At 36.3% G+C, this 25083-nt stretch overlaps 2 protein-coding genes and 1 long non-coding RNA gene across 5 annotated transcripts; 2 read left to right on the top strand and 1 right to left on the bottom strand.

The window, feature by feature from the left end:
• Window positions 1-7: 7 nt before the first annotated feature.
• On the top strand, window positions 8-16989 carry LOC110380571 (uncharacterized). Its single transcript, XM_021340583.3, is given in 12 exon segments — window positions 8-2206; window positions 2209-2257; window positions 2259-3215; window positions 3217-3560; window positions 5532-5606; window positions 9253-9389; window positions 13629-13802; window positions 14364-14518; window positions 14601-14739; window positions 15345-15533; window positions 15684-15824; window positions 15970-16989. Coding segments are annotated over 12 exon segments (4599 nt in total). The 5' UTR covers window positions 8-117; the 3' UTR covers window positions 16120-16989.
• LOC110380572 (uncharacterized) lies at window positions 16650-19898 on the bottom strand. The gene is made up of 7 exons (XM_049847034.2): window positions 19581-19898; window positions 19184-19376; window positions 19018-19101; window positions 18622-18781; window positions 18179-18477; window positions 17775-17905; window positions 16650-17446 (listed from the first exon to the last, which is right to left on the bottom strand). Exons 1-7 carry the CDS (start codon window positions 19752-19754, stop codon window positions 17228-17230), a joined length of 1260 nt encoding a protein of 419 aa, XP_049702991.2. The 5' UTR covers window positions 19755-19898; the 3' UTR covers window positions 16650-17227.
• Window positions 19899-19991: 93 nt separating this feature from the next.
• Window positions 19992-23484, top strand: LOC135116882 (uncharacterized). Of its 3 annotated transcripts, XR_010276447.1 has the most exons (3): window positions 20193-20372; window positions 20517-20713; window positions 21185-23484. It is a non-coding gene; the product is annotated as an uncharacterized LOC135116882 (long non-coding RNA). The 3 variants fall into 3 exon arrangements; XR_010276446.1 differs by having other exon boundaries at window positions 19992-20517; XR_010276445.1 differs by having other exon boundaries at window positions 19992-20713.
• The last annotated feature ends 1599 nt before the right edge of the window (window positions 23485-25083 follow it).

The raw sequence follows: 25083 nt of genomic DNA, 5'->3' as shown, positions 1-25083 counted from the left end.
GGCAGTGGGCGGCGCGTACCTGGCCGCGCGCCGCTCGCCCCGCGCGCTGCGCCAGTCTGCGCGCGCGCTCCGATGAGCGACCCCGGGTGTCGCACGTCCGTGATTTAGCGCGCCATTATGCCTCTGTTTTCCGAACACATCGCAAACATGTATTACGGGTCATCATCCCCTTACACATCTGCCTACAACTATGGAAGTTCAGTTTCGCCACTAGGAACGTCTTACAGTGCTTCGTACCTTAATCCTGGAAGCAATTATACTAATCACTCGTCTCTCAGTAGCTACTCTCGTGCACCATTATCATCAAGATGGATTACCAGTGCAGGAAGAAATTACTCACCGATGCTCACCACTATCTCCGAGCGGGGATCTGCGAGTCCCGTTCGAATACACAGCCCGAGAAGGATACCAATTTCGTCTAGAACTTACGGTACTCCGAACTATACGCCGCGTCCTGTAAATATAAACACAGCTGATATCGATGTTTCCAGAGATAGATACAGGCATAAAGTGGAGGCTCCTACGCCTCCCTCACCTCCTAAGCCTGAAACAGAGCAGCCAAAAGAGGATGCCAATAATGACAGTGAAAGTGGTCCGTTCATGCCCAGAGTTGATGGCAAACCTGAAACCGGAATTGACTCTTCGCCGGGGGTCGAAAGGAGTACAATAAAACGCGGAAGAACAGTGGTAAGACTTTATACTATTAAGAGGAATTCTCCGCGTAAACCCAATGAGGAACAAGCTTCTGAGGTTACGCAAGACCAAGCAGGTGAACAAGAAGTAAATGAAGAAAATAAAACAGATGACAAAGAGTTTATGAAATGGAGGGAAAAGCTTTCTGACGATCTGACGTATAAAGACAAAAAAGAAAAGAAAACATTGGGAGCAAAACTTGTAGAAAAATTCCATGTCAAGGATGAAAATGTTTCGGGAATACCCAGCAAGGTACAAAGAAAGGAAGCAGGTAATTCTCAAAGCTTGCCGGCAACTCCATTGCCAAAACCTGTTTTGGTTGACAACATCTGTTTAGACAGAAGATGTTCAATGGAGCTTTTGGCGGAACAAGCCAATTTATTAGATTCCTTAATCAGGAGTGAAAACCTCAGCACTGCAACTTTAGATTTAACCAAAGTAGGTGTTACTGATGATGCTAAAAGGAACTTGGAGTCATTCGAGTCAAATAAAAGACGAAAGCAGGACAACTTACAAAACCCTTTAAAAACTACAAAATCTGACCATTCACTACATGATAGTCTAAAATCACAGAAGGATGTCAGAGATCCAAGAAGCTTTTCAAAAAGGCGTAGCATTAGAAAGTCGTCCTCAGGCAGTAGCATTCGCAGATTAGATTCTATCACCGAATTTCCAAAAGAACAAGGGAATGTAGATTTGCCTGCAATAGAAGAAATCAGATTATCAGTGAAAAAACTAGATGACAAGAAACAAAAGCCTAAGCCTAAATTAAAAACCAAAATAACGTCCTCCGTAGAAGTAATTGAGTCTCCCGCGAGCCCGCTCAAGTTTAGGGTTGAAAATGTTACTGTAGAAGAAAAGCCACGTATCCCAAAGAAAGAAATAGTATACAGCAGTGAAGTGGAACAAACATTACACTCGCGATTAGAAAATGATCACACTAAACTAAAAACAATCGGTAAAAAGAAATCTGTAAATGAACTTGACTCCCCTGAGCCAGACGACGGAAATTTCTGGAATAAAATAGGCAAAAGAGAAACAGTTTACTTAGTGAAAAGAAAACAAAACTTAGAAGAAGCTAAAGAAAAACAACGTGCCTTATTCTGGTTCCCAGAGGAAGAAGAGACTTCAAACATTGAAGAAGCAAAAGATAATGTCAATGAATCCAATGTTAATCTAGAAGGTATCACGTCTTTAGTTGATACTAAAGTCGAAAAAGAAAAAGAAGAAGATCATATGAAGGCGCAGGAAATGCAGTCACTAAAGAAAAATGAAGAAGTGAATCAAAGTAACGTAAAATTAGATTCTACGCCAGAAATAAGCGCCAAAATAAAGAATGAAGAACCAAAACAAGTAATTGATGAAAGTAAGATAGATGAAGCTAAAATGGTACATGAGTTTACTGAAGACGTGAATCATGAGTCAGTACAAGACACAATAAAGTTAGCTCAGGAAATTGAAATACAAGGAAACGATACATGCTCCACTAAAGTATCATCCGATTCCAATGAATGTAAAATATCGGGAAAAGTGCATCACTGGATAATATTGATGAAAACAACGTTAAAACCCAGTCAAAAGAAAACAAAATCAGAAAAATTAAAAAAAGTTTTGAAAAAGGAAAATAAAACCGATTTAAAATCTCTTCAAACCGTAGTTCCAAAGCCCAGTCCAAAAACGGATATTACCAATCCCCTGGTCAAATCAGAAGATATAGTAGCCGACAACGTAACGGTACAAGGAAATGAAGTTGTGTTAGAGATACCCAATTCTACACAAAATACAATCGACGGACTTGTCACGGTACCTGCAACAAATGGCCCTGAATTGCACAAACAAACAACACAGCAGGAAGCAAAGGATAAGGAATTGACAACGAATATTGTTAACAGCGTTGCATTATTAGAATCGATATCTTCCGATACTTTACCCAACAATGCTGCAGCAACCAAAATTGATACAAGTTTGCCTGAACATAAACCTATTGATAACATAGCAACAAGTGAAAATAAAATCGATTTGTCTCAAGTTAATAATATAAACAAAGCCTTGATTAGCACCAAAGTAGAGAACGTTGAACCTTCAACGAGCAAAGGACCCTGCACGTGCACATGTGGAAATAATATCGACCAAAAGGTTCCAAGTGCCAAATCGTCCAATTCCAATAAAAATTCAAAAACTCCTCCCGCAAAAAGTTCTCCCGTAGCTAAGGCTAAAGCTCAATCATCAGGAAAAAGTAATATTACTAAGAGTGACAAGACTGACGATAAAAATATTTCTACTTTGAACAATGTAGAACCAGAGATCCCATCAAGCAATAGTGCATCTAAACCGGCAAATATAGCATCAGAGGGATCGGTTAGCGTTGCACCCAGCTCACCAGAGGATATCAAATCGGAGAGTGTTCCTGATAAACTAGTAGCATTAGAGTCACAAAACATTCCAAATGAAGAAATTGAAGCAAGAGTACAAACTGAACATAAGACAGGAGAGGAAAATAAGGCTGAAAATATTGTTCAAAAGACGAAAACCAGAAACTTCAAATCAAATTGTAGTCAATACACCAGTCATAACCAAAAGACCAGTGAAAGAAGAAAAAGCCGTGAGACCTTTAATAGCGACTCCTCGTCCATTGCAGAAAAAAGCTCCTCAAGTGATTCATTCGTCAGATTCATCTGATTCCTCTTCAGAAGAGGAATCCTCAGACGAAGACGACGACGATGATGATTCGGATGCTAGTGAAGCTTCGGCTGAGTTCTATGAGTGTGAAAATAATCCAGATGGAAGAACCTCTACGGGCTCCAATGATTCTGGCTTCGATTCTTCAGCACCGGCATCGCCTGCAACGTTTTCACAAATTAAGAAAGGTAATTACTTAGCAATATCAATCTAGGGAATTACATATTAACAGGACTCATTTGTATATAGTAGTCACACAAACTAATTTTCCACTAAAACGATAGGAAACTCTGCACGTCTGCTTTTGCACGGCTTTCAGCGTATGAGTTGTGGCATGTCTGCAGAGATGTACAGAAACCTTTACAAAGCCTAGAGCCACGCCACAATTGGTAGTTAATCTGTTTTAGACTGTGATGTAAACTGCCACCGAAAGTGTGAAAATTGACAGCGAATTTGTGCGGAGTGAACCAGCGCCTATTGGTGGAAGCTTTGGCATCGAGAACTGCATCAAGAAAAGGTGGGTAGATACTCAAAATAGGAACATAATAATGTCTGAATGATATCAGCGATTTTTATGTTATCAACGAACGAAACTAAACATACCAATGTGAGCGTCATTGCTACGTCAGTAGTTCAGCCCAAAATAAAGCAATTTTATTGGCTTGCTATCTAACTTCTGTTTCAGTTATTATTAGGTAGGCATTTATGGACCCGACTACATTTTTTGTAGGGTTTACAACAATGTAACATTTATACGGTAATTCAAACAACAAATTAAGATTCTAAAACAACATTCTAAAACCGAAATGCGTATTGGAATACTAATTTGTTGTCCACGTTCAAACTATCATATCTTTCTGATAATGTCAATTACTGTGCACTTATAGAATAGTAAACTTATTGTACGTATTTGTTTATGTTCTTGTGTACATTGTGGCGTGGGTGTGCGATGTGTCTGGCGAGAAGCCAACCATTTGCTCACCTGTACAAAATTAATAGAAACAATTGCAGCCACAATTAACATAAAGAGGAGTTGACATTACATTAAGTACCTAAATACCAAATCCTTTATAACAGTTGTATGCATGTTGAGGCCAATTGCTACGTCTGCAATCGTCATGTCAGAGAATTGTTAGAACAGTTACAGTCGCGCAACGGGGTAAAAATATCATGACGAAAACAGCATAAAACATAGCTCACGTCTTTTTGGAAGTCTTGATTTTTAATAATAGAGATAAACCATTAAGTACAAAAACTGCAACCGTTAAGCAAGCTAGTGTACTAGGTAGGTACTATTTCGAAAATGAATAAGAACGCAATGAACAATTGTTATATGAAACGATCTGTCTGCCAGTCACCTGATTGTCATAAATCTTGTATGACCCCAACAACCTCAAATGGAAATTTCTTCCGAATATAGCAAATGTATGAATGAAGGATCATTCTACTTGATCAGTCATCGACGCTGTGGCGTATGATGATAGATGCCAGCGCGTGTCTGCGCTCTCGTGACTAACGGATCAATAGATCCGTCGATCGTCGATTAATTGGCTAACTTCTCTGCAAACGTCACTGCATGATTTGTATTTCCAACCAACCAGCGTGTGGCATTTAATATTCTAACTAAAAACAAATAAATCCAAAGAAAATAAACAAAAAATAATATTTGAAAACATTTCTTAAAATAGCGTGAAATTTTAAGTGTATCAGGATTAGGTGTAAAGTTTGTTTTGTTTTTATCTCTTGCATGTAAATAAAAAGAACATTAATTATATTAAAATATTTCACATATAAAATGTTTGTCTTTACACCAAGTTGTGATGTATCTATTTTCTTCTTTTCATAACCTACACAAGATAATATTATGCACAATATTTGTGTCAACCTATAAAATATTTTGAACTAAATATATTTACTATTTTATTACCTTTGTTTACATATTTTGTGTGTGTGTCAACTATGTGGTCTATTACAATAATTTTATACTGAATTCTCAGAGAAAGTCACATTTATCACAATTTAGAGAACTATATCGGGTTGAGCGACCTGTGTTGGGATACAACAAAGGGGTTGCAAATTTTATTCTGCTGATAGGAAATGCGTTTTTTTTTCATTATAAATGTAATCCAGAGCAATTTGATTATGATTCGTGCGCACAGGTGCCGAAGCAGCCGGGACGTCAGGTGCGGCGCCCGCGCACGGCAATAACACCGACATCCTAGAACAGGAGCTTGGTGAGACACGTTGTACTACAAACTACGAGTTTTGACTGCTTGCTTGTTTATTTGTGACATGTTTCTTCTAGAACAGATTAGATAAATATGAGTGTTATACTTGTAGTGTATCTAGTACCAACTAAATTCTGCTTGCAGCTACTAACACAGTTTCCTTAGTCATCATCATGATCTCCTTTCAAGTTAAAAACAATATATAAATCACGTCACCAGAAACTTCTGAGGAAAGAATAAAGGACTTCTTGGCTCATCATTAAAGAAATAAACTATAAGATGATAGTTTTAAACGTTTATGTGTTGTTCAATCAAGAATCATCAAAGGTGTGGGTCAGAATCATTCCCGTTCATCTTTCAAACACTCCAGTCAATAAATTGTATTAGGAGGAACATTATATTATAAACACGGACATTGGCACGATTGGCAAAAAATCTAATTGTATTCTTATTTCGAACACGGCTATAAATATCTGCGCAGAAGCGGGCAGGACTTTCGCTGAAATCAGAGTGCAGGCCCACGGCCCACTTCGGCATGTTCCGCATTCCAGTCCACGACTCACAACTTATCACTGTGGAAATTGTGTAATACGCACACTGTTATATCACTTCCAGATTTAATTAATAAATGGTTCGCTGCCACCGAACGGCTGTGCTAACGTCACATGACCACAAAGATTTATGAGATTTATGGCTCCTCATTTCTTACTGCGAAATGGTACTCTTTGAAATTAAAGCAAAGGTGAAGACTGTAATAGTTTTTCTAGAAAAGAACAATGTAAATATACAAAATCTTTCCGTGAACTTCATGTAATGCATGACAATACAGGAAAATTGGAAACTCTGAGAACTTGAAGACGGACAAATGATTTATTTCTAATCAAGCGAGACTTGCCAAGTTCTGACACCACAAAAGGAACATTAATTTTACAAATTGATGACTCTAACACTGAAAATAAAACGCGTAATTATGCTTCGAAATTAATAATAATTATAAAAATAAATCTTCCGTGAGGCCCGGTAAGGCAAGTGAAGTAAATATTCAGAGGAGTCTCTATCATCTACGGCCGGCACAATAATATTCAGTTTCTTTTCATGAAACGGAACTAATCAATAAAACATTTAAAAATAAATAAATAGAGAAGAAAAAACATTAGGTACATGTTTCCGAAGTGCCTGTCTACTTATAAATAAAGATGGCCGAATGAAAATTATTAAAACTGTTTGTTTATACGACTGTTTCGAATTTCAAATTAAAAGAGATTTAAAGAGAAATAGAGCATAAACAAAAAGAGGTTGGTGCCTCTTGAATTATTGGTTATGGGCGCGTGTTTATTTATATAAAATGGGTTATGTTATAACGAGGTTCGTAATATATTGGATTCTGATATAATGATGATGTGATGGGTATGTTTAATTTTACGGGCAATATAGACACATCATATTTTAAAATTATCCATTAGCTGGTATACAGAAAATATTTTCTTTATTAATGGTAGATATATTTTTTTCTGAAAAAGAAACTTAGGAACTTTAAATAATTACTTAACATCTTAAACATTGAAGGAACTGCCATGCTCTGGTAATCCGAAGTCCTTCGTAGCCTTAACAACAAAATACTACAACATCAAATACACGACATAAAGAAGATTTTAAAATAAGTTTACCTAATGAGTTAGTTTACCTTTTGATCTCCTATAGGGTACCTTTGCCCCTGTCTGCTTGGTCGTGCCTTCTAAATAAGTATTTTTATTTATCCCGTATTTGCTTTTATCTTTCTTTCAACCGTTTTTATACACTTAACAAAAATCTTGTTTCTGGCTGACCGCTTTATTTTTAAATAATATTGACAAAGAAGAATAACAGCAGCTGCCCCATTATAAATCTTCGTGAAATATATCAAAATAAAAATACGAATCTCATTATGGAAGACTGGAGTTTTTTCCCGGCGGGATCTCGTGATAACCACCGAATTAACCGCGACGACCTTGATATTGCTTCGTCTGAGCAAATATTTTTAGCGACGCGATCTCATACGAGGTGAAAGAGAATTAATATATCGCACACGCTGCTATAATTATGTCATACTACTATATCGCAACGTAAACATCCATGAACTTGAATTATGTGCTACCAACGACCCGTTCACGCATAGTGTATCTATATGCGTTGAATGAAATGACATCCTCATTTCTGAATCTCTGAATCTGGATACAGCATAAAGAGCAAAGATGGACTCCCAAGTAAGGAGGTTGAGCCACAGGATTTCTTACCATCTTCAGGAAAGCAGCTTTTCATATACTAAGGATAGTTGTACCATCAATGACCTGCGAGCTATTTCGTCAAGCCTTTTAATGAGACAAATCCGGAATTATTTTTGGTAAAATCTCCTACTACGCTAGACGTTCGATATTCCAAATTAAAAGCATTTGTAATTCATCGCATAATCAAGACTTTCAGAGGACAGACATTAAGTCACACACCGAAGGGGATTTAGTTCCGGAAGCATAAAAACTAATAATATTATAGACTAGGAGTTGATTCTTACATAATATCCAGCTTTATAACTTTGTGTAGATACAAAATGCTTACAAAATCCTGAGTGGACACGATAAATTAACTTTTAACGATCAAAGCTGTCATCAACACTTTGTATTTCCAGCCAGACGGATTATTAATTTTACGACTAAATAAATAAGGCTTATTTCATATTTTTATGCGTATGATGAACGCCAAATAGGCAAAGTGACCGTGGCGGCTGTCGCACTCTCAGTGTCATTCGATAAGGATCGGTTAGTGGCCCTAATGGCTTCACCAAAGGATGTTTACAGATGTGTATCGGAACAGTTGTAAATGCCAACGCGCTCGTGCCAATACATTTAAAACTTTAGAAACCATATCCTCTGTAATGTAAGAACAATAAGTAAGGCCTGAAGAAAACACGAATTTATAAAATGTAAACAAATATCGTGTGGGGTAGTAATTAACTTTCATTTTCAGTAGGTACAAGTTTTCTGGCAAGATATAGAGGTCGGGCGGCTCTTATATTTCCTCGTAATACAAAGTGGTATCATTCTGGTTCATTATTACACTTGGGACTAAGGACATCACTTTCACTCGAAACGACCCACACCGTATTTAAAAATAATATCAGAGTTTGCAAACAACTTGTTTGTTTTATTATCTTTTGTGTCGCCATAATTGTTTATTTTGTCTGTTTAAAGTATAGAGGAAAATTGTTGTTTGAGTCTAAATACAATTCGAACTATTGTAGCTCGGACACATAGTCCACTTTTAACATCGGGAACACAGTATTTCGTAACGGCTGCCAAAATAGACAGTGCTTGAGGCTCTGTCTGACGCTTTTGTTTAATTTAAAAAGTTTTATTTACATATTTGCTGTTTCACTACATTTATAGGGAAACTATTTTAATTTTCCAATGATAATATGTGTCCTTTAAAAGGCCGTAATTAATGTATGCCTGATTTCATCAAAATTAGTTCAATTAGATACAGGCAAATGTTTTTAATTATGAATGTTAACTTTCCTACTTTTTATTCTATGCTTACTACCTAGTATCTATCTCCCAAAATTTTTCTACCAAAAATGAGCTTTTATATAAGTGTTGGACGGTTAATTTGTCTTTCTCAGAGCAATCCACTGCCTACGACATCTTTAGGAAGACGGGCCGGTTCACTCCCCCCGCGCGATCCATTCCTCGCTTCAGGAAATATACTGTGGAAGACTTCCAGTTTATCAAGGTGCTGGGCAAAGGCAGCTTCGGAAAAGTAAGTAATAGTTCATTGAATTTATTTTTTTAGCATAATTTTCCTTGGGAATTTTCCGCAACATTGATTGGCTGGGGTATCAGTAAGCAATTAGCATTGTTTTCTCTCGTTGACCCGAATCCGGCACAGATGAGGCAAGTGCCAGACTTTTGACGTGAAGCCTCGTTTCGGGGTTTAAAAATGGATCAATATATCACGACAATCAAAGAGATCATCTTATTCTAGCAGATGATATCACAAACTCTTCAAAGGTGCGTTTTAAAAGTCAGTGCAGTCATGTTTCGTCGAATACGTTAGACTTTTTATGTCGGGTAAAAAATTCTACCTAATGCCGCTGTCTGCAGCTACCAGATATAAAACATTATTCTTCTAAACTACTACCAAGAAAAAGCAATTTGTTAAAAATCCAAGGTGTGTACGAATTCTCCGTCCCAAAATACACGAAAATTGAAACAAGGGATTTTGCCAAGAGAAAAAACAGCTCTCGAATACTCTCGCTATACATACATAGATAACTGTTGTACACGCAGTGATTTGCAACCGACAAGACAGTGTATTTAGTTGCCGAAAGACGTGTCTATTAATACAAATAACAAAAATATGACAAACCCGACATATTCCGTGACTACAAAAATAATAGGTACACCCATTAATTCATAGCAGTTTAAAATATGAAGCAATTTGTTCAGTTAAAAGTTCAATCAATCGCATATATTTTCCCGAAGGCAAAAACTAATCGTAGGTATTTTCTTAAGGATTTGCGTAATACGGAAAGTTTCTATTTATTATGGCAGATCTAAGATAGATTTTATAATGTTTTTTACGTACTGTGGCACGTTTTATTGATACCAGATTTCTTTGCGCGTTTTTCCGATAGATTTCCATATACCTACCAACTTATTATAAATTCAGCTGGTCCTACCTAAAAGGTAGGTTGCGACATCCGATGATACGCGATAGATAGGAGGTACGGTATCTACATCCGACAATTCCTTCTCAACTTTCGCAAGACATGTCGAGAATACAATGTCTATTCATAGCCGGTGACATAACGGTTGACTAGCTTTTCTGAAACTATGTCAAATTGTCAAAACTTTCAACCACCCACGCTGGAAAAGCCTTTGTCATACAAATATTGGATGTCAATCAACTCTAATCAGCTCGTGCTAATTAAGTTTGCATTTCTGAAGTACCTTAGCAATTTCTTTCCCTGTACTTATACGTCAAGAAGCTTTGCTTGTTCGGTGGTGGCTACTATGGACTTCACACCGTTAAAATAAAACCTTTTGCGCTCGCGTGAGGCATCAAATGGCTAACTTCAGAATCACAAAGTTAATTGGCGCGAACTTTATCGACTCTAACTCTAGTTAATGTAGTAACGTTAAAGTTGCAGGCAGTTCTATTATCACGTTTAAAACAGGTGTTGCAACAACTAGATATTCTAGCATTAACAGCTTAGTTATTATGCTGTAACTGTGTCAAAGTGTGAGGAAATTATATGAAAATAGAATTAACTACCTGTGAACTCAAGAATAGACCGAATGAAACTGGGTCACTAAAGAGCATTTCATATTCATGTTTATGACAATTTTAACATTCCCTAACACTGGCTGTAGGAACAATGAGAATGTTTTACGCAAACGAAAGCTCTACACATAAATGAAATTAATATATTATAATAGGTGTCCTGCAACCAATATTTATCTAGATAAGATATAACATCATGGTTGGTTACGTCATCAGACGACTCCTATTCCCAGCAGGTAGACTACCTACGTCATAGTCAGCGAGCCGGCTACAATATTAGGTGTCTAGTTGATTTTGACAAGTGACGATATAATGCTATTAATTTCTCGCATTCGAGACGCAGCGGCGAGCATCGCCAGTTAATAGTGACGCACGACATCAAAGAGTTAGGAAATGTCAAATAATATTTTTATGTCGTACGGGGAGGGCGATGAACTCGGAAAGTACTGAGGAGGTGGATTTCATTTGTACCTAGATACTTTACAGTTACACCAATGGAAAACTCTATTACAATGATCTGCCGGAAAAGCCTTTTGTGCTGATAAGATTTAATGTGAACAGATACTTCAGGGGTAGGCCGCCCTAATTAGAATACCTGTGCCTATATTTAAACTTCAATGTTCTCATAATAAGTAAAGGAGACATAAAATCAAAGCTCCCATATAGCTGTCAGTGGTCAGCAATAAAGTCTCTTCATACGTCGCCAGACGCCCTTTCCTTTCAACTGGCCACAAAATTATCTACCAATATTGTGCAACAACTGTCTTTGAGCTCAGAATATATGTGAACCCTGAAATTTAAATAGAAATGTCGAATACACCTGTGCTCTGCACCTAGAGATTTGATTAGGTAGGTTTAACTCGTTGTACCTATCATAAAATCGCTTTGTTACGAACGTAGGTCTGTATTAGTTCTTGCTTTCAATTAGAACTGAAGACTTCGTTTCAGTTTCAAGGCACAACCACTGAAACAGAAATCAGGACAACAGGTTTACCTGTTTACAACAACGATGAATTAACTTAATAAAACTCCTTTATTTTAATATTTTTGAAAGAAATAATATGACTGTTTAGTGGTGTACTGTATACTGTCCAGAAACTTCAATGGGGTATATAATGGGAACTTTTAGAATGGGCAAAGGCTTTTATTTGGTAGATCTTTTGAAGGAATATTCATCAGCGCAAAGAGAGAGTAGATATCTGTCAAAGATTATGTAGAAATAGGTAAAAACTAAGATAGCTAGGAAAATAATAGATAGGTGTCTAATAATAACAAACAACGCAGTTAATTACTGTCGGCTCACACGCCCGTGAGGGTATTTACCCCAGACCTTGCTTTGGTGGAATCGCGATAACATTTGAGGATTTTCTAATTGCGTAGGTACCAGTATTAATTAGATTAAATTATATTCGGCTGCGTATTTTCATATGTGCGGTAATTTGACATATCTGACGATGCATTTATCATTTTGGTGTATATGCAGTGGTGACCGTAACCTCAGTGACGATGCGTGGTGGCAGCTTGCCACCTGCAGCTTAGTGGTGCGCCGCAGTTTACCTGCCGTACTATCGTAATGTAACATTAGATTTATTCGCTCTATTTCGGGTGCCTACATCACTGGCCACCTTTCCAACGTCAGAGAGCACGTGTCATCGTCCTCTGCTCGACGCACTGTCGCCTATTAACTATTGTCTATCGTGGCTTAATAGTCTACCATTTACAAGTATCATGTACTACGTATACAGTGATATATTGTCATAAAGCCAAAATAACACGATTCTTTCAACGCATGTAGAGGCGCGCTATTTTTCTACAGCGTATTTTTATTCTCTAAACGGATGCGTCATATGAATGTGTTTTCATCGATTCCTTTATTTAGCACTCTGTACTGACAGTAGATGTCTGCATAGGTTTCCTGGATCGAAGATATATTTTGGCTAGCTCACCTGGACCGCTTATTTAAGGATAACATTTTCGTGGAAATAATTTAGTAAATGTGTAACGGTCGAATTGATTTACGGCTCTACCAAATACACGTTTATTAGCAAGAGTAATCCGCGCGTTACGTGAGCCAGAACGCAACGTCTTCCTGGTTTCGCAGCGGTTGGCCCAATTGCCTTTGAGAATCGGCCAAGAATACGAAGAAAGCATGATATATATGAATTATAAAATGAAAACTTCTGTCGTACGAGTGTCGCGTTCGCTTCCTGAGGCATTATATCAACACATGATTTTACTTTGTTTTTGTCAAATCATGCTGGTTATTTGTGGACTCACAAATTAAACATCTTTAAATAATCATGATAACGTAATGTCTTGTTATATAATAACAAAATCATCACAGATTGAATGATTCGATCGTATAGGTATATGTCTGCCTAGCCGTCTGTATGACTTTTCAAAGACGAATCTTTCTCACAGTTCGTTTTCGTGGCATCCGTTAACGATTTGCGTTTCTTTAAATAGCATCGGTATCAATAACGTTTGTCTCTGTACTGACGTCTATTTGTGTGTGACTACACGATGAACTGGAGAACTGTAGGCCAACGTACACTTTAAAAGTGAACTTATCTAACTAGTGATATAAGGTTAGAGAGACTACACTTAGTTATTTCTAACTATGATATACTAAGGCATATGTAGGTAGATTGTTCTTAAATCCACAGACTCCCTAGAACCTCAATTGACTTGGTATAATTTTTATATTTCCAGGTATTATTAGCTGAACTTCGCGACACAGAATACTACTACGCCGTGAAGTGTTTGAAAAAAGATGTGGTTCTAGAAGACGATGACGTGGAGTGCACTTTGATCGAGAGGAAAGTTCTCGCACTTGGCACAAACCATCCCTACCTCTGCCATTTGTTCGCCACTTTCCAGACGGATGTAAGTAAACTGAACATTCTACACAATATTTCATGATCCGTGGTGACATTTGAAATCACAACTCCTACAATTTTTGCGGAATTCATTAATGGTTGCGCGCTCCGCTCATATTTTCATCGAATAAATTCTGAAGATATAGCAGATCTACACTTTGTAAATAATTAATAGTGAGCTAATAGTATTTGGCACACAACACGGGATCAAATAGCTGTAGGACAGCAGTTAACATTTCCGACGGAAATTATGAAACTTCATACACAGACCACCCAGCCAAAAGGTAGTAAGATGGCCACCTCTATGGGGACTTAGTGAGGACGGTTAAGGGCCTTCAAGTCCGTTGATATGGAAATAAGTAGTAAATACTTCATTCATCCGACACAAAATTCATAACTTTATTACAATAACGCTGAAAGTCTGTTTCCTTTTTGTAAAAGATAGTAACTAAAACTCTTGAGTGCTTGTTGACAAAAGAAGAAAACAAGAGAACCGTGAAAAATAATAATTATTAGGTACCTATTTAATAATAATTATCTTCTTAACTTTTCTCATTTTCTTACTTAGTCTCATCTATTCTTCGTGATGGAGTACCTGAATGGCGGTGACCTGATGTTCCACATTCAACAAAGTGGTCGCTTCCCGGAGGCACGCGCGCGGTTCTACGCCGCCGAAATTGTATCAGGACTCAAATTCCTGCACAAGAGAGGCATTGTTTACAGGTAATTTAAAAAACAGATCTAGGACTTTTTTCCTCTTGCTCTTTAAATAATATCACTAATCCAAATATTCCTTTGTTTGCAGGGACTTGAAACTGGACAATATCCTTCTAGACTTTGAAGGTCATGTCCGCATCGCCGACTTCGGCATGTGCAAGCTTCAGATATACTTGGACAAGACCGCAGACACTTTCTGCGGCACTCCAGATTACATGGCGCCGGAGGTCAGTACAACATACCAAGACCTTGGCTATACCTAAGTATATGTAGCCATAGTATGATCATCCATCTAGCAGTTCCGCATACTTTGTCATTTCAATATAGTAAATCTCTTTTAAATTAAACAGATCTGTCTCCATAGATCTTGTCATAATTAATGATTATTGAATCATCCATACACCTGCCAATCTCGTGGTTGGCAGCTGTGTTGATGATTGTTTAATCGAGCGCTCGGTCAAAGGTTGATGCCTTATATTTTCTGGTCCCCTATTTTAGGCAGCTTACTTTGTCGTTACTACATCCATACCATATTGGATCACCTTGTATCAACTCGTGAATGGGAAAACTGTCAGTGCGGCTGTGATGTGCATTTTTGTGTTATGACACATCTTGACTTTGTCCAATTTGCAGCCAAATATCTGTCAACACTATGCACAACAACAACAGGTTAGCGTATCGACGCTTGTGTCACGTGTGTATTATGTTGCGGGGAGGTCACACAGCATTCCTTCTTTGGAGCAAAAAACAAATAGCTTTAATGATATTTGAAACAGGAGAACACAATGTTTTGGTTCATTGTCCTATAATGTTTCTCCTTTCTTCATTCCAGATAATCAAAGGCTTAAAATACAACCAGACAGTGGACTGGTGGTCTTTCGGCGTGTTACTATACGAGATGCTGATCGGTCAGAGTCCGTTCAGCGGCTGCGACGAGGACGAGCTGTTCTGGTCCATCTGCAACGAGATGCCGTCCTACCCGCGCTTCCTCTCGCATGAGGCGCTCACCATATTGACTAGGGTAAGTTCACTGGTAGTGTCCACTTAATAAGCTAGACAAATTCCAACATCCTTTCTCTCCACACTGTTTTCTAACCGGTCAAAATTTTCGAGGGTGTTTCGAGGGTTATTTATTTTTCCATGTCTCATAATTGCACTTGTCTTTCTTCAGTTATTGGACAAGGACGCGCGGACTAGGCTGGGCGGCACGGAGTGCATGCACGGAGACATCAGGGACCAGGACTTCTTCCACCAAATCCACTGGGACCGGCTCGAGAGGCGGGAACTGGAGACTCCCTTCAGACCACGTGTGGTAAGTCTTCATTTCATCATCCTGATTATTACATATAGGCCAAGAAGAAAATCCGGCTTTGAACTCACTTGGCACAGCTTGGCTTAACTTCTCGCGGATTTTTTATGTCAAGAGTACAATTTTAACCTTGTATTGTTTTCCACAGAGACATCCAATGGATACTCAATACTTCGACAAAGCGTTCACGGGCGAGCGACCCCGTCTAACAGCAGTAGAACCTCACGTTCTACGCTCTATGGACCAAGAGCCTTTCAGGGGCTTCTCTTACACCAACCCCAACACGACGGACCGCTAAACTCAACTCTATTACATAGAGAGATGGTTGAAATTCCCTTGTTACATTTAGCAGGCGCAGGCGCGTTTTCGAGAACGTTCGATGCTTGATCGTCGTGTGAGTCCGCTGGACGGTAGTTTTTGACAGGCAAGTTTTAGTAGTCGTAACGAATAAGTACTTAGAACCCATGAGTGGGAAGTAGAACGCTCTGAATACATGATGCACAGATGCTTCTGTTTCGCAGCATTGCGTGGGTCGAGTCTGTGAGCTGCCTTATAAGTGTTGTATTAAACGAATCGGTACCCACATGTAGAGGGGTATCCGTAAAACCAGTTGAAATGCATATCAAATAATAAAATATGTTATTGTGTCTGGTACACGAATTGTATTATTAAATGAAATAGGTGTTAGGTAAGGGCTGTAGCACACACGTTGTATTACAAAATAAAGGAATTGTTTGAATTAAATATAATTTTACATGTATTGTCTAGCGTTTATAATAATTCAACAGCATGTGTGTTACATAGTTATTTGAATAGAAACCAAAAAAATATTTTATATGTTCACTTTATTGATTTCAAATGACACAAATTCTACTTTAATGAATCAGTACTTAATCATGAAATGTAAATATTATGTTACAGTATTTAAAAAGTTGTTTGTTTAACCAGTTTTATTTATATTCTACTACAGATATTGTGTTAAATATTTAATTAATATTATATTATGTAACTGTTGCAGGCTACCAATTGTGCAATATTTCAGTGAACTACGTAGTTTTATTTTCTTTATAATTACATGTATTGTCCTTGATATTATGAGTCAATTATACCAAAGATAGTTTGTTCGGATTGTACATTGTTTGTTGGATAATAAATTTCAAATTACAAAGAGTGTTTGATTAATTATTAAACTTATTTACGATCAATCTATTAATTCATGCATGATAAAAGTATTAAGTATGTTAAAAATCCATCGAATAGCTTAAGTATATTTACTTACTACTTATTTTAGAATAAATAACTTAGGTATCACATACCCTTTGATGGGCTACTAAAAAGTTATGTAAACCTTAAATAAAATGACACGTTTTTGACATAAATCTAAAATTGAGATTTTTAAAATTAAATTATTCATAATACTGTTTAACTGTATTAGGATAGGTGATTAATAACTGTATAACTTTGTCTTCCACGGCCACAAACAAATGATGTGACATTTTATCTTCGTAAACCTCGAGCCCTAATATGGCGGTGTCAGTTACATCCCGGTCAAAGTCCTGAATTTGCAACAACCTTTGGGGCTTATTTTGATTATTTTTCAGGTCTTTTAGTAAACAAATTGCAACCTGGAACAATTATTTAAATTTTTATTTTGTCAAAAATGACAAATAACTTTATATTAGGTATTGTTTTTAGAAATGGTCAAGATTTATTGTTAGAAGTGATTTTATGCGAGTTTTTATTATTTATAGCAAAGTCCGTCTATTAAGATTACAGATAGAGATACATTCTGAATATTATAGCAGGCTTGACCAGGTTGAATATTATGGCACACAAAAACACTTTTTAAAATGAGTGTGTAAACGGCCTAAATTAGACCTACATTCAAACCTACTAAAATATACATACTTGCAAATAAATATTTAATATAATAAGTAGTTATGTTGTACTCACCGCCCCATCCTTGTATCCGATAAGCAAAACTTCTCCGTGTTCAGTGGCGCACGTCATATCCGCGCACAGCACGGTCGTGCGCTTCAATTGTGAGTCGTGGTACGCTTCTATTCGATGGCTACCACCAACCACTGAAAAGGTTACAAATCTCTAGTCTTATAAAAGACTAGCCGTTTTCCACAGTTTCACCCGCGTCCCGTGGGAACTACTACCTATGGCGCTCAGGAACATTGTAGCTATCTATCAGTGAAAGAATTTTGAAAATCCGACCAGCGGTTCCAAAGATTATGGCATAGTTATGACTTCTCCACTTATCAGTTTGTTCTCTATTTTTTCAGTGCGGTAGTGGGGAGCGTCGTTTCAGCATTAACTTTATTACTTTTCGTATTAAGTAAATGGCTTACCTGACACAACAATCTCCGACAGACTAAACAACACGCAATGTTTAGCATTGTTTGGCCAAAGTTGAGTACGGAAGTTTTGTGCTTTGTCAAACTTCTTTGAATTCGGATCTTCACAGAGTATCAAACCGCTCTTGGTTACCATGGAAATCGTCTTGTTAGACACATGCATAGCACATATTGTGTCGTATGCACTGCCGTAGTAACGACCCTTGAGTCTAACTTGCCATGTTTCCTTGTGCCAAATGAGCGCCCATACGATGTACTTATTTGTGATAATATAGCAAATGTTGTCTTCCAATCTGTGAATAAACAGTTTTATTATGACAATAGTTTACGTTGTATGTTAAGTAACTTTACCCCTTAGAATCTGATTTCAGCGCGGCAGAGTTATTTGACATAAGCTATATGAAAAAAAAGCGACATAGTAAAAAATCCAAACTCACTTGAAGAGTAAAATACCATTCATGATATACATAAAACTCTCATTGAAACTGGTGTCATCTGGGTTACTTTTCCCATACAACCGTAGATCAGCTTCATTCCCTTCAAATTGCTCCAAAATAACAGCCATATATTCATTCTCATAATAATCAGCAAGGTTTACTAAAATGATTAATATTGAAAGATTAAAAAAATATTTACAAAAAACACATCCACATGACAGTTCTCACCGAACTTCTTGACAGCTTGGTATGGTACGTGAGTGGCTAAGCAGAAACAATTTTATGTATTAGCAGGCAGTGTAAGAATGTATGAGACACACAAGCTTGATCAGAACACTAGTTCAGATGAGCCATCAAGTTTGGTGAAAGCTGTAACAAGTACGTTGACATACCTACTTGAGGAGTCATTATATGTCCGCAATTCCTTCTCTTTAATGTCAAAGTAGTTTATGTCATTATCCATTAACAAAATGAGGTTGTCTGAAAAAATACACATTCAAATATTAAACTATTGTACCCATTTTAAATAGCGAATGATTTACTAATATATTTTGATGTTGACCTTTATACACACGCATCTTTATAAAGTCCTCTGAATCGTATGTATAATAAACTTCTATCTGAGCGATGCTGACTGAATTCCACAGTTTTGAATTTATTAGGATCCCTTTGTCATTCAGTTTGGACTTTCTTCGGAATGTGCCGCCTTTGTTCACCATTTCTTCTAGAACCATCTTCTCCCATAGTTTGTGACACTGAAATTAAGGAATACTTACAGATGTATTTAAATGCGAAAGGCATATATTATTTTTTAATTTTACTATTTTGGTGTTGAAATTTAATTTTGCACCTTTCTTCATACTCCTACTCCAGTTCGGTTCAACCAAATTGGATTCCAGTTGGAAACTTCTAATACGCTACTTTAATCAGCATGTAAGAATAATTTAGTACATTTTTACCTCAATATAGTCCATAACAATATCCTTCCATCTTTTGCTTACTGCCATACATGCCAGCAAAGCTTTACTATTTAAGTTTTTGAATATCATACACAGAAGTTCAGGAGGACACAATTCCCAGCTGAGTGGTGAATATTTTGCAGGGTCAGAAGCTTTTACGGAGGTATCAGACATTTTTACTTGATTTTATGGGTTTCCTGGAGACTGCAGCAAGCACTGCAAGCTGCACCATCAATTATTACATTTCGTGTTATTTGGTAAGCATAAAACCATATTACTTTTGGAGTTTTCTGATTTTCACATCTCTTGGGTGTGAGCAGGGTCTGTCAAGTTTGTTCTACGAATTGCATTAAGGTGGGCTTGAAAACAAGAGAGAGTCAACGACATCAGAGTAAAAGAGATTTTTTTTTTTTTTTTTTTTTTTTAATTTATTCTTGGCCATAGATACAAGTCTTTCAGCCGAAAACATGGATAATTTTTAAAATATTTCTAAATTACAAAGAAAAAATAATCTTATACCTACTTATTTGCACTTAACTTAACACCTTTTTATATTTTTTCTACCGTGTTACATATATATTTATACAATGTCTTATAAAACTTCTTGTTGGCAAGTAGTTCCTGAACTTGGGGAACACTTTGTTGAATTTCTTCACATTCACATATTTCAGTTACTAAAATTAAACGCTGGATATTAAAATTTGCACATTTCAGAACAATATGATCCAGATCAGCAACTTCAGCATCACAGTATTTACATCGGCTATCGTTATATACATTTATTCTGTTCAAGTGAGCTGGCGTTAAGCAGTGTCCTAATCGCATGCGAGTTATAGTTGTTATAAATCTTCTATTAATATATTCACAATTATTAAACCATGGTTTTCTTCGTAATTCTTTTTGGATATCTGCATACCACTTGCCTTTATTTTCTAGGGTTAGTGTCCAGTAGTCATTCCACAATTTACGGTTGATCTCTTTGATGTGGCTGTGGTAATCTGAAAATGGAACCTTCACAAGCTCTGTCTGGTCATCATAATGTTCCCAATGTGTTGCAGCGTCAGCAATTTCATTTCCGGTTATGCCACTGTGCGAAGGCACCCATACGAACTCTACATTAATAAACTTATCCAGTAACTGTTTGGTCTTAACTCTAATTTCATATAATATATAATTAAGCTTAAAAGACATATTTACATTGTTTAAAGCAGATAGTACACTCTTAGAATCCGAAACTATGAGAATTGTATGTACATTATTTACAGAAATTGCATGTTGTAATGCACAATAAATAGCATAGCTTTCTGCAGTGAAAACGCTACATGCTGCATTTAATTTTATACATTTAGTAAAGTCCAGTTGTGGATCATAAAATGCTGCTCTTACATTATGATCTGTTTTAGAGCCATCTGTGTATATAATATAATTATCTGGTTTATTATCAATAAACATTGAGAAATCAAATTTATTGTGCACTACATCTAAATGAACTGTAAAATTGTTAATTAAACTAGGAAAAGGAATTTTATACATAGGCCAAATATCATGAACAGCAATATCTTTTGAATTCTTATTTACATAGTAAAATATTGTTGTAATTCCAGGTAGACTTCCACCTATCAAGGAAGAAGCAGAAATATTACATGAAATTGACTGAGAGACCCTGTGATCTACTACCAGTTTCTTATGTAAATGACTATTTGATGAAATGATCTTCAAGAAAAATCTCTCAGCCAACATCAACCTACGTAACATCAAGGGTGGTATACATGTCTCAACTTCCAATGAGTTAATTGGTGTGGAACGCATGGCTCCACAAATAAGTCTCAGTCCCATATTTTGGATTACATCTAATTTTCTTAGTAAGGTGGTACTGGCATTCATATAAGCTAAACTGCTGTAATCAAAATGACTTCTTACTATACTTTTGTATAACATACTCATAACTTTGGGGTCAGATCCCCAAAAACTACCTGCTAAATAGCGCAATATGTTTATGCCATTCAGTGCTTTGCTGCATATATGTTTGATATGATCATCAAACTTTAATTGATCATCAATAATAATCCCTAGAAATTTATGTTGTTTAACAATAGGAATTTCTACATTGTTGTACAAAATTTTCACATTAAAATTAGTGTTTCGATTTTTACTAACAATTAGAACTGAACTTTTTCCAGGACTTATTTCTAACTTAAGTTTATTGTGGTAATAGTAATACAATTGATTCAAAGCAGTATTTATTTTGACCTTAGCTATTTCTATATTTTGATGTATGCTATACAAAAGTAAGTCATCTGCAAATTGTAATATTTTAACATCTGGTACATTTACAAATTTTAATATTTCAGAGGTGTATAAATTATAAAGTAAAGGAGACAGAGTGGCTCCTTGCATTGTGCCCTTATTAACAGTCTTAGGGCCATGTAATTTATTGTTGTATTTTACAAACACAGTTCTATTGTTCAAAAAGTTGTAAAGCCATTTAAGTATATGACCTGGGATACCAATATCATGGGATATTTGAATAAGTTCCTCTATATTTACATTGTCAAAAGCCCCTTTTATGTCTAAAAATACACAAATTGCATTGGAGTGACTTAATTTAACCTGACCTATATCTGATAATAAAGAAACAAAGCTTTCAGAGCAACTTTTACCTTTTCTGAAGCCAAACTGAATAGAAGGGATTAAATTTTGTGATTCAACAAAATAATCTAGTCTTGTCTTTAACATATTTTCAAAAAGCTTACCTAAACAAGATGATAAAGAAATAGGTCTATAAGAAGATGCATCGTTTAAAGGTTTATTCGGTTTTAAAATTGGAATGACACATTGTGTTTTCCAAGGCTCTGGTATAGTTAATTCAAGCCATAATTTATTATAAATATTAAGTAACGTAGTCTGTGCATTTAAATGTAACTGTTTGATTAAAATGTAAGGTATATCATCCAATCCGGGTGTAGTATCTCTCCTAGACTTTAAAGATGTTTGTAATTCCTCCATAGTAAAATTGTTCTTGAGAAAAATATTTAAACTGTTATCTGTAGCATTTTTAAACAAATATTCAAGCCTACTCTCATCTGTTTCAGTAGAATCTGCTAAGTTATTTAAAAAACTGGGAACCCACTCATCATTAAAGTTTCGATTTCGATCAGTACCTATTTTTTTAAATCTTTTGATGTATCCCCATATTCTAGACACTGGTGTTAACCTATTAAAGCTACTGCATAAATTGTGCCACGAAGAATTTCTTTCCTCCTGCAAAATTCTCTTTTTATTTGCATCTAACTTCTTGTACATAATCCAATTTTCTATATTTGGGTTAGAAAAATAATATTTTAGTGCATCTTTTGATTTTTCTACAGCTTCACTACATTTTTTATTCCACCATGGTACTGGCTTTCGTATAACTGTATTTGAAGCGAATTTTCGTTTCGGAATAGTTTTATCCTTTAAATCATGTAAAGTTTCTACAAACTTATTATATGAGTTGATAGGGGAATCTTTAATTAAATCAATATGAGAGAAACAAGTCTCTGATAAACTGTTATATTTGGACCAATCTGCTTTACTGTAAATATATTTTTCTTGGTCCACAGGAGGAGACACGTCATATGCTGATGGTTTGATGTTAACGTCAAGCAATGTTGGAAGATGATAGCTACCCATAGGGTCATCATGAACATACCAGTTACATAAATGAGCGATTGAAGAGCTAACAAGGGCAAGATCTATAGCTGAGGCTTGTCTATTGGGATAAGGAACAGTTGTCGGTGATCCATCATTTAAAATACATAAGTCAAATTCATCAATAATATTAAGCAAACATCTACCTCTATTGTTATCACTCTGACATCCAAAAGCTATGTTATGAGCATTAAAATCACCCATGATAATACAAGGTTTGGGTATATTATTGATTAGTTCCCTTAACTTTACTAAATCGAATCTGATACTTGGTGGACTATATACACAAAGTATTGCCATAGACCCATATTGTGTTTCAATAGTAATACATACATTTTGTATAGATTCTGAGTGTGTGTGAATGACTTGGTACTTTAAACGATGACTAACCAAAATAGCTACTCCGTTATGGGAATTCTGTGAATTTTTGTGAATTAAATTATATGAGGGAAAGTGGGGAATTATGGAAGTAGATTTGAACCACGTTTCGTTAAGTAGACAGACATCTATATTTTTTTCAATAAGTAAGTTTTGTAAAAGGCTCTTTTTACTCTGCAAACTTTGTATATTGTACTGTAAAATATGAATGTAATTATCCATAAATTAAATTAAATTAGATAAAAATATTTCTTTTATTCTCTTATGTGTGAGGCCCATCAGAGTCACTCTTATTTCCTAAGGCTACCAACGATTTTACAATTGCGTTTATAATTATATCATTATTTGCTATTTTGTTCATATCCAGGGCGTCATTTACTTTCGGTTTATCTGCGACTTTAGGTAAAGAAGGGAATGACTTATTAGTAAAGGTAGGGGGTGTGTTCACAACAGTGGCATATGATTGCTGCATTTGCTGTCTAAGGTATTTGGCTTTTCTTTCTTCTATTTTTTGTTTTTTAATGGGACATTCTCGAGAAATGGCAAGGTGATTACCTGAACAGTTTATGCATACAACTTCTTCGACGTCACAATCTCGGTAGGAGTGGCGACCAGCACACGAAGAGCAGTGCTGTTCACCTCTGCAGACTTTTGCTGAGTGGTTAAATTTTAGGCATTTGTAACATTGTAGTAATGGTGGTATATAAGTTTTAACTTCATATCTGAACAGTTTAATATAGGCATACTGTGGTAGAGTTGTAGAGGCGAAAGTGACTGAAATGGTGCTTAGAGGCACGAGTTTACCTTCTACTTTCCTCATAAATCTTTTGATAGATACGACTTCGGCGTCGCACACCATACTTTTGTAAATTTCTTCGTTGGATAAGTCCTTCGGTACATACCTCAACACACCAACTCTTTCAGTGAGGTTTGATGGGATAAATGCTTTCATCTTATGTATCCATAAAAAGTCCTCCATTTTTAGGAAATTATTTGCTGCTGCAGCTTTTCGAAATGTGATTCCTATTTTATGCGCATTAATTCTATGAACCCCTATAACATCTTTCACCTGATCTGTGATCAAGTTGGTGAGTGTTATGGGGTTCTTGTTCCCTAACTTTTCATCTTCTGTGGATTGTACGTAAACTGTGAACTCGGTGTTATTGTTTTCTATGAATAAACGCTTATAGTTAGGCTTCGTAAATAGTTTATACTTATGCGAATCGGCATTCCCGCCTGAAGTGTGTATTCTTCTTCGCTTTTCTCCGGGTTCCGGCGGCGGTTCTTCACCGCCACTATGCACACTCATTCTTGGTTGTTTTAACTACTTACTATGCTGACTTTTAAGGTATTTTATCAATAGTTTTTTATTAATTCAAAAACTTATAAAACAAATTTGCCGCCTTGTTTGACTTCCCGCCAAAAAGTCAGTAAA

The sequence above is a fragment of the Helicoverpa armigera genome, chromosome 4 (genome assembly GCF_030705265.1).
Source record: "Helicoverpa armigera isolate CAAS_96S chromosome 4, ASM3070526v1, whole genome shotgun sequence".
NCBI classification, from domain to species: domain Eukaryota; kingdom Metazoa; phylum Arthropoda; class Insecta; order Lepidoptera; family Noctuidae; genus Helicoverpa; species Helicoverpa armigera.
The sequence above is the reverse complement of the archived record's forward strand: the minus strand, read 5'-3'. Positions and strand labels throughout refer to the sequence as shown.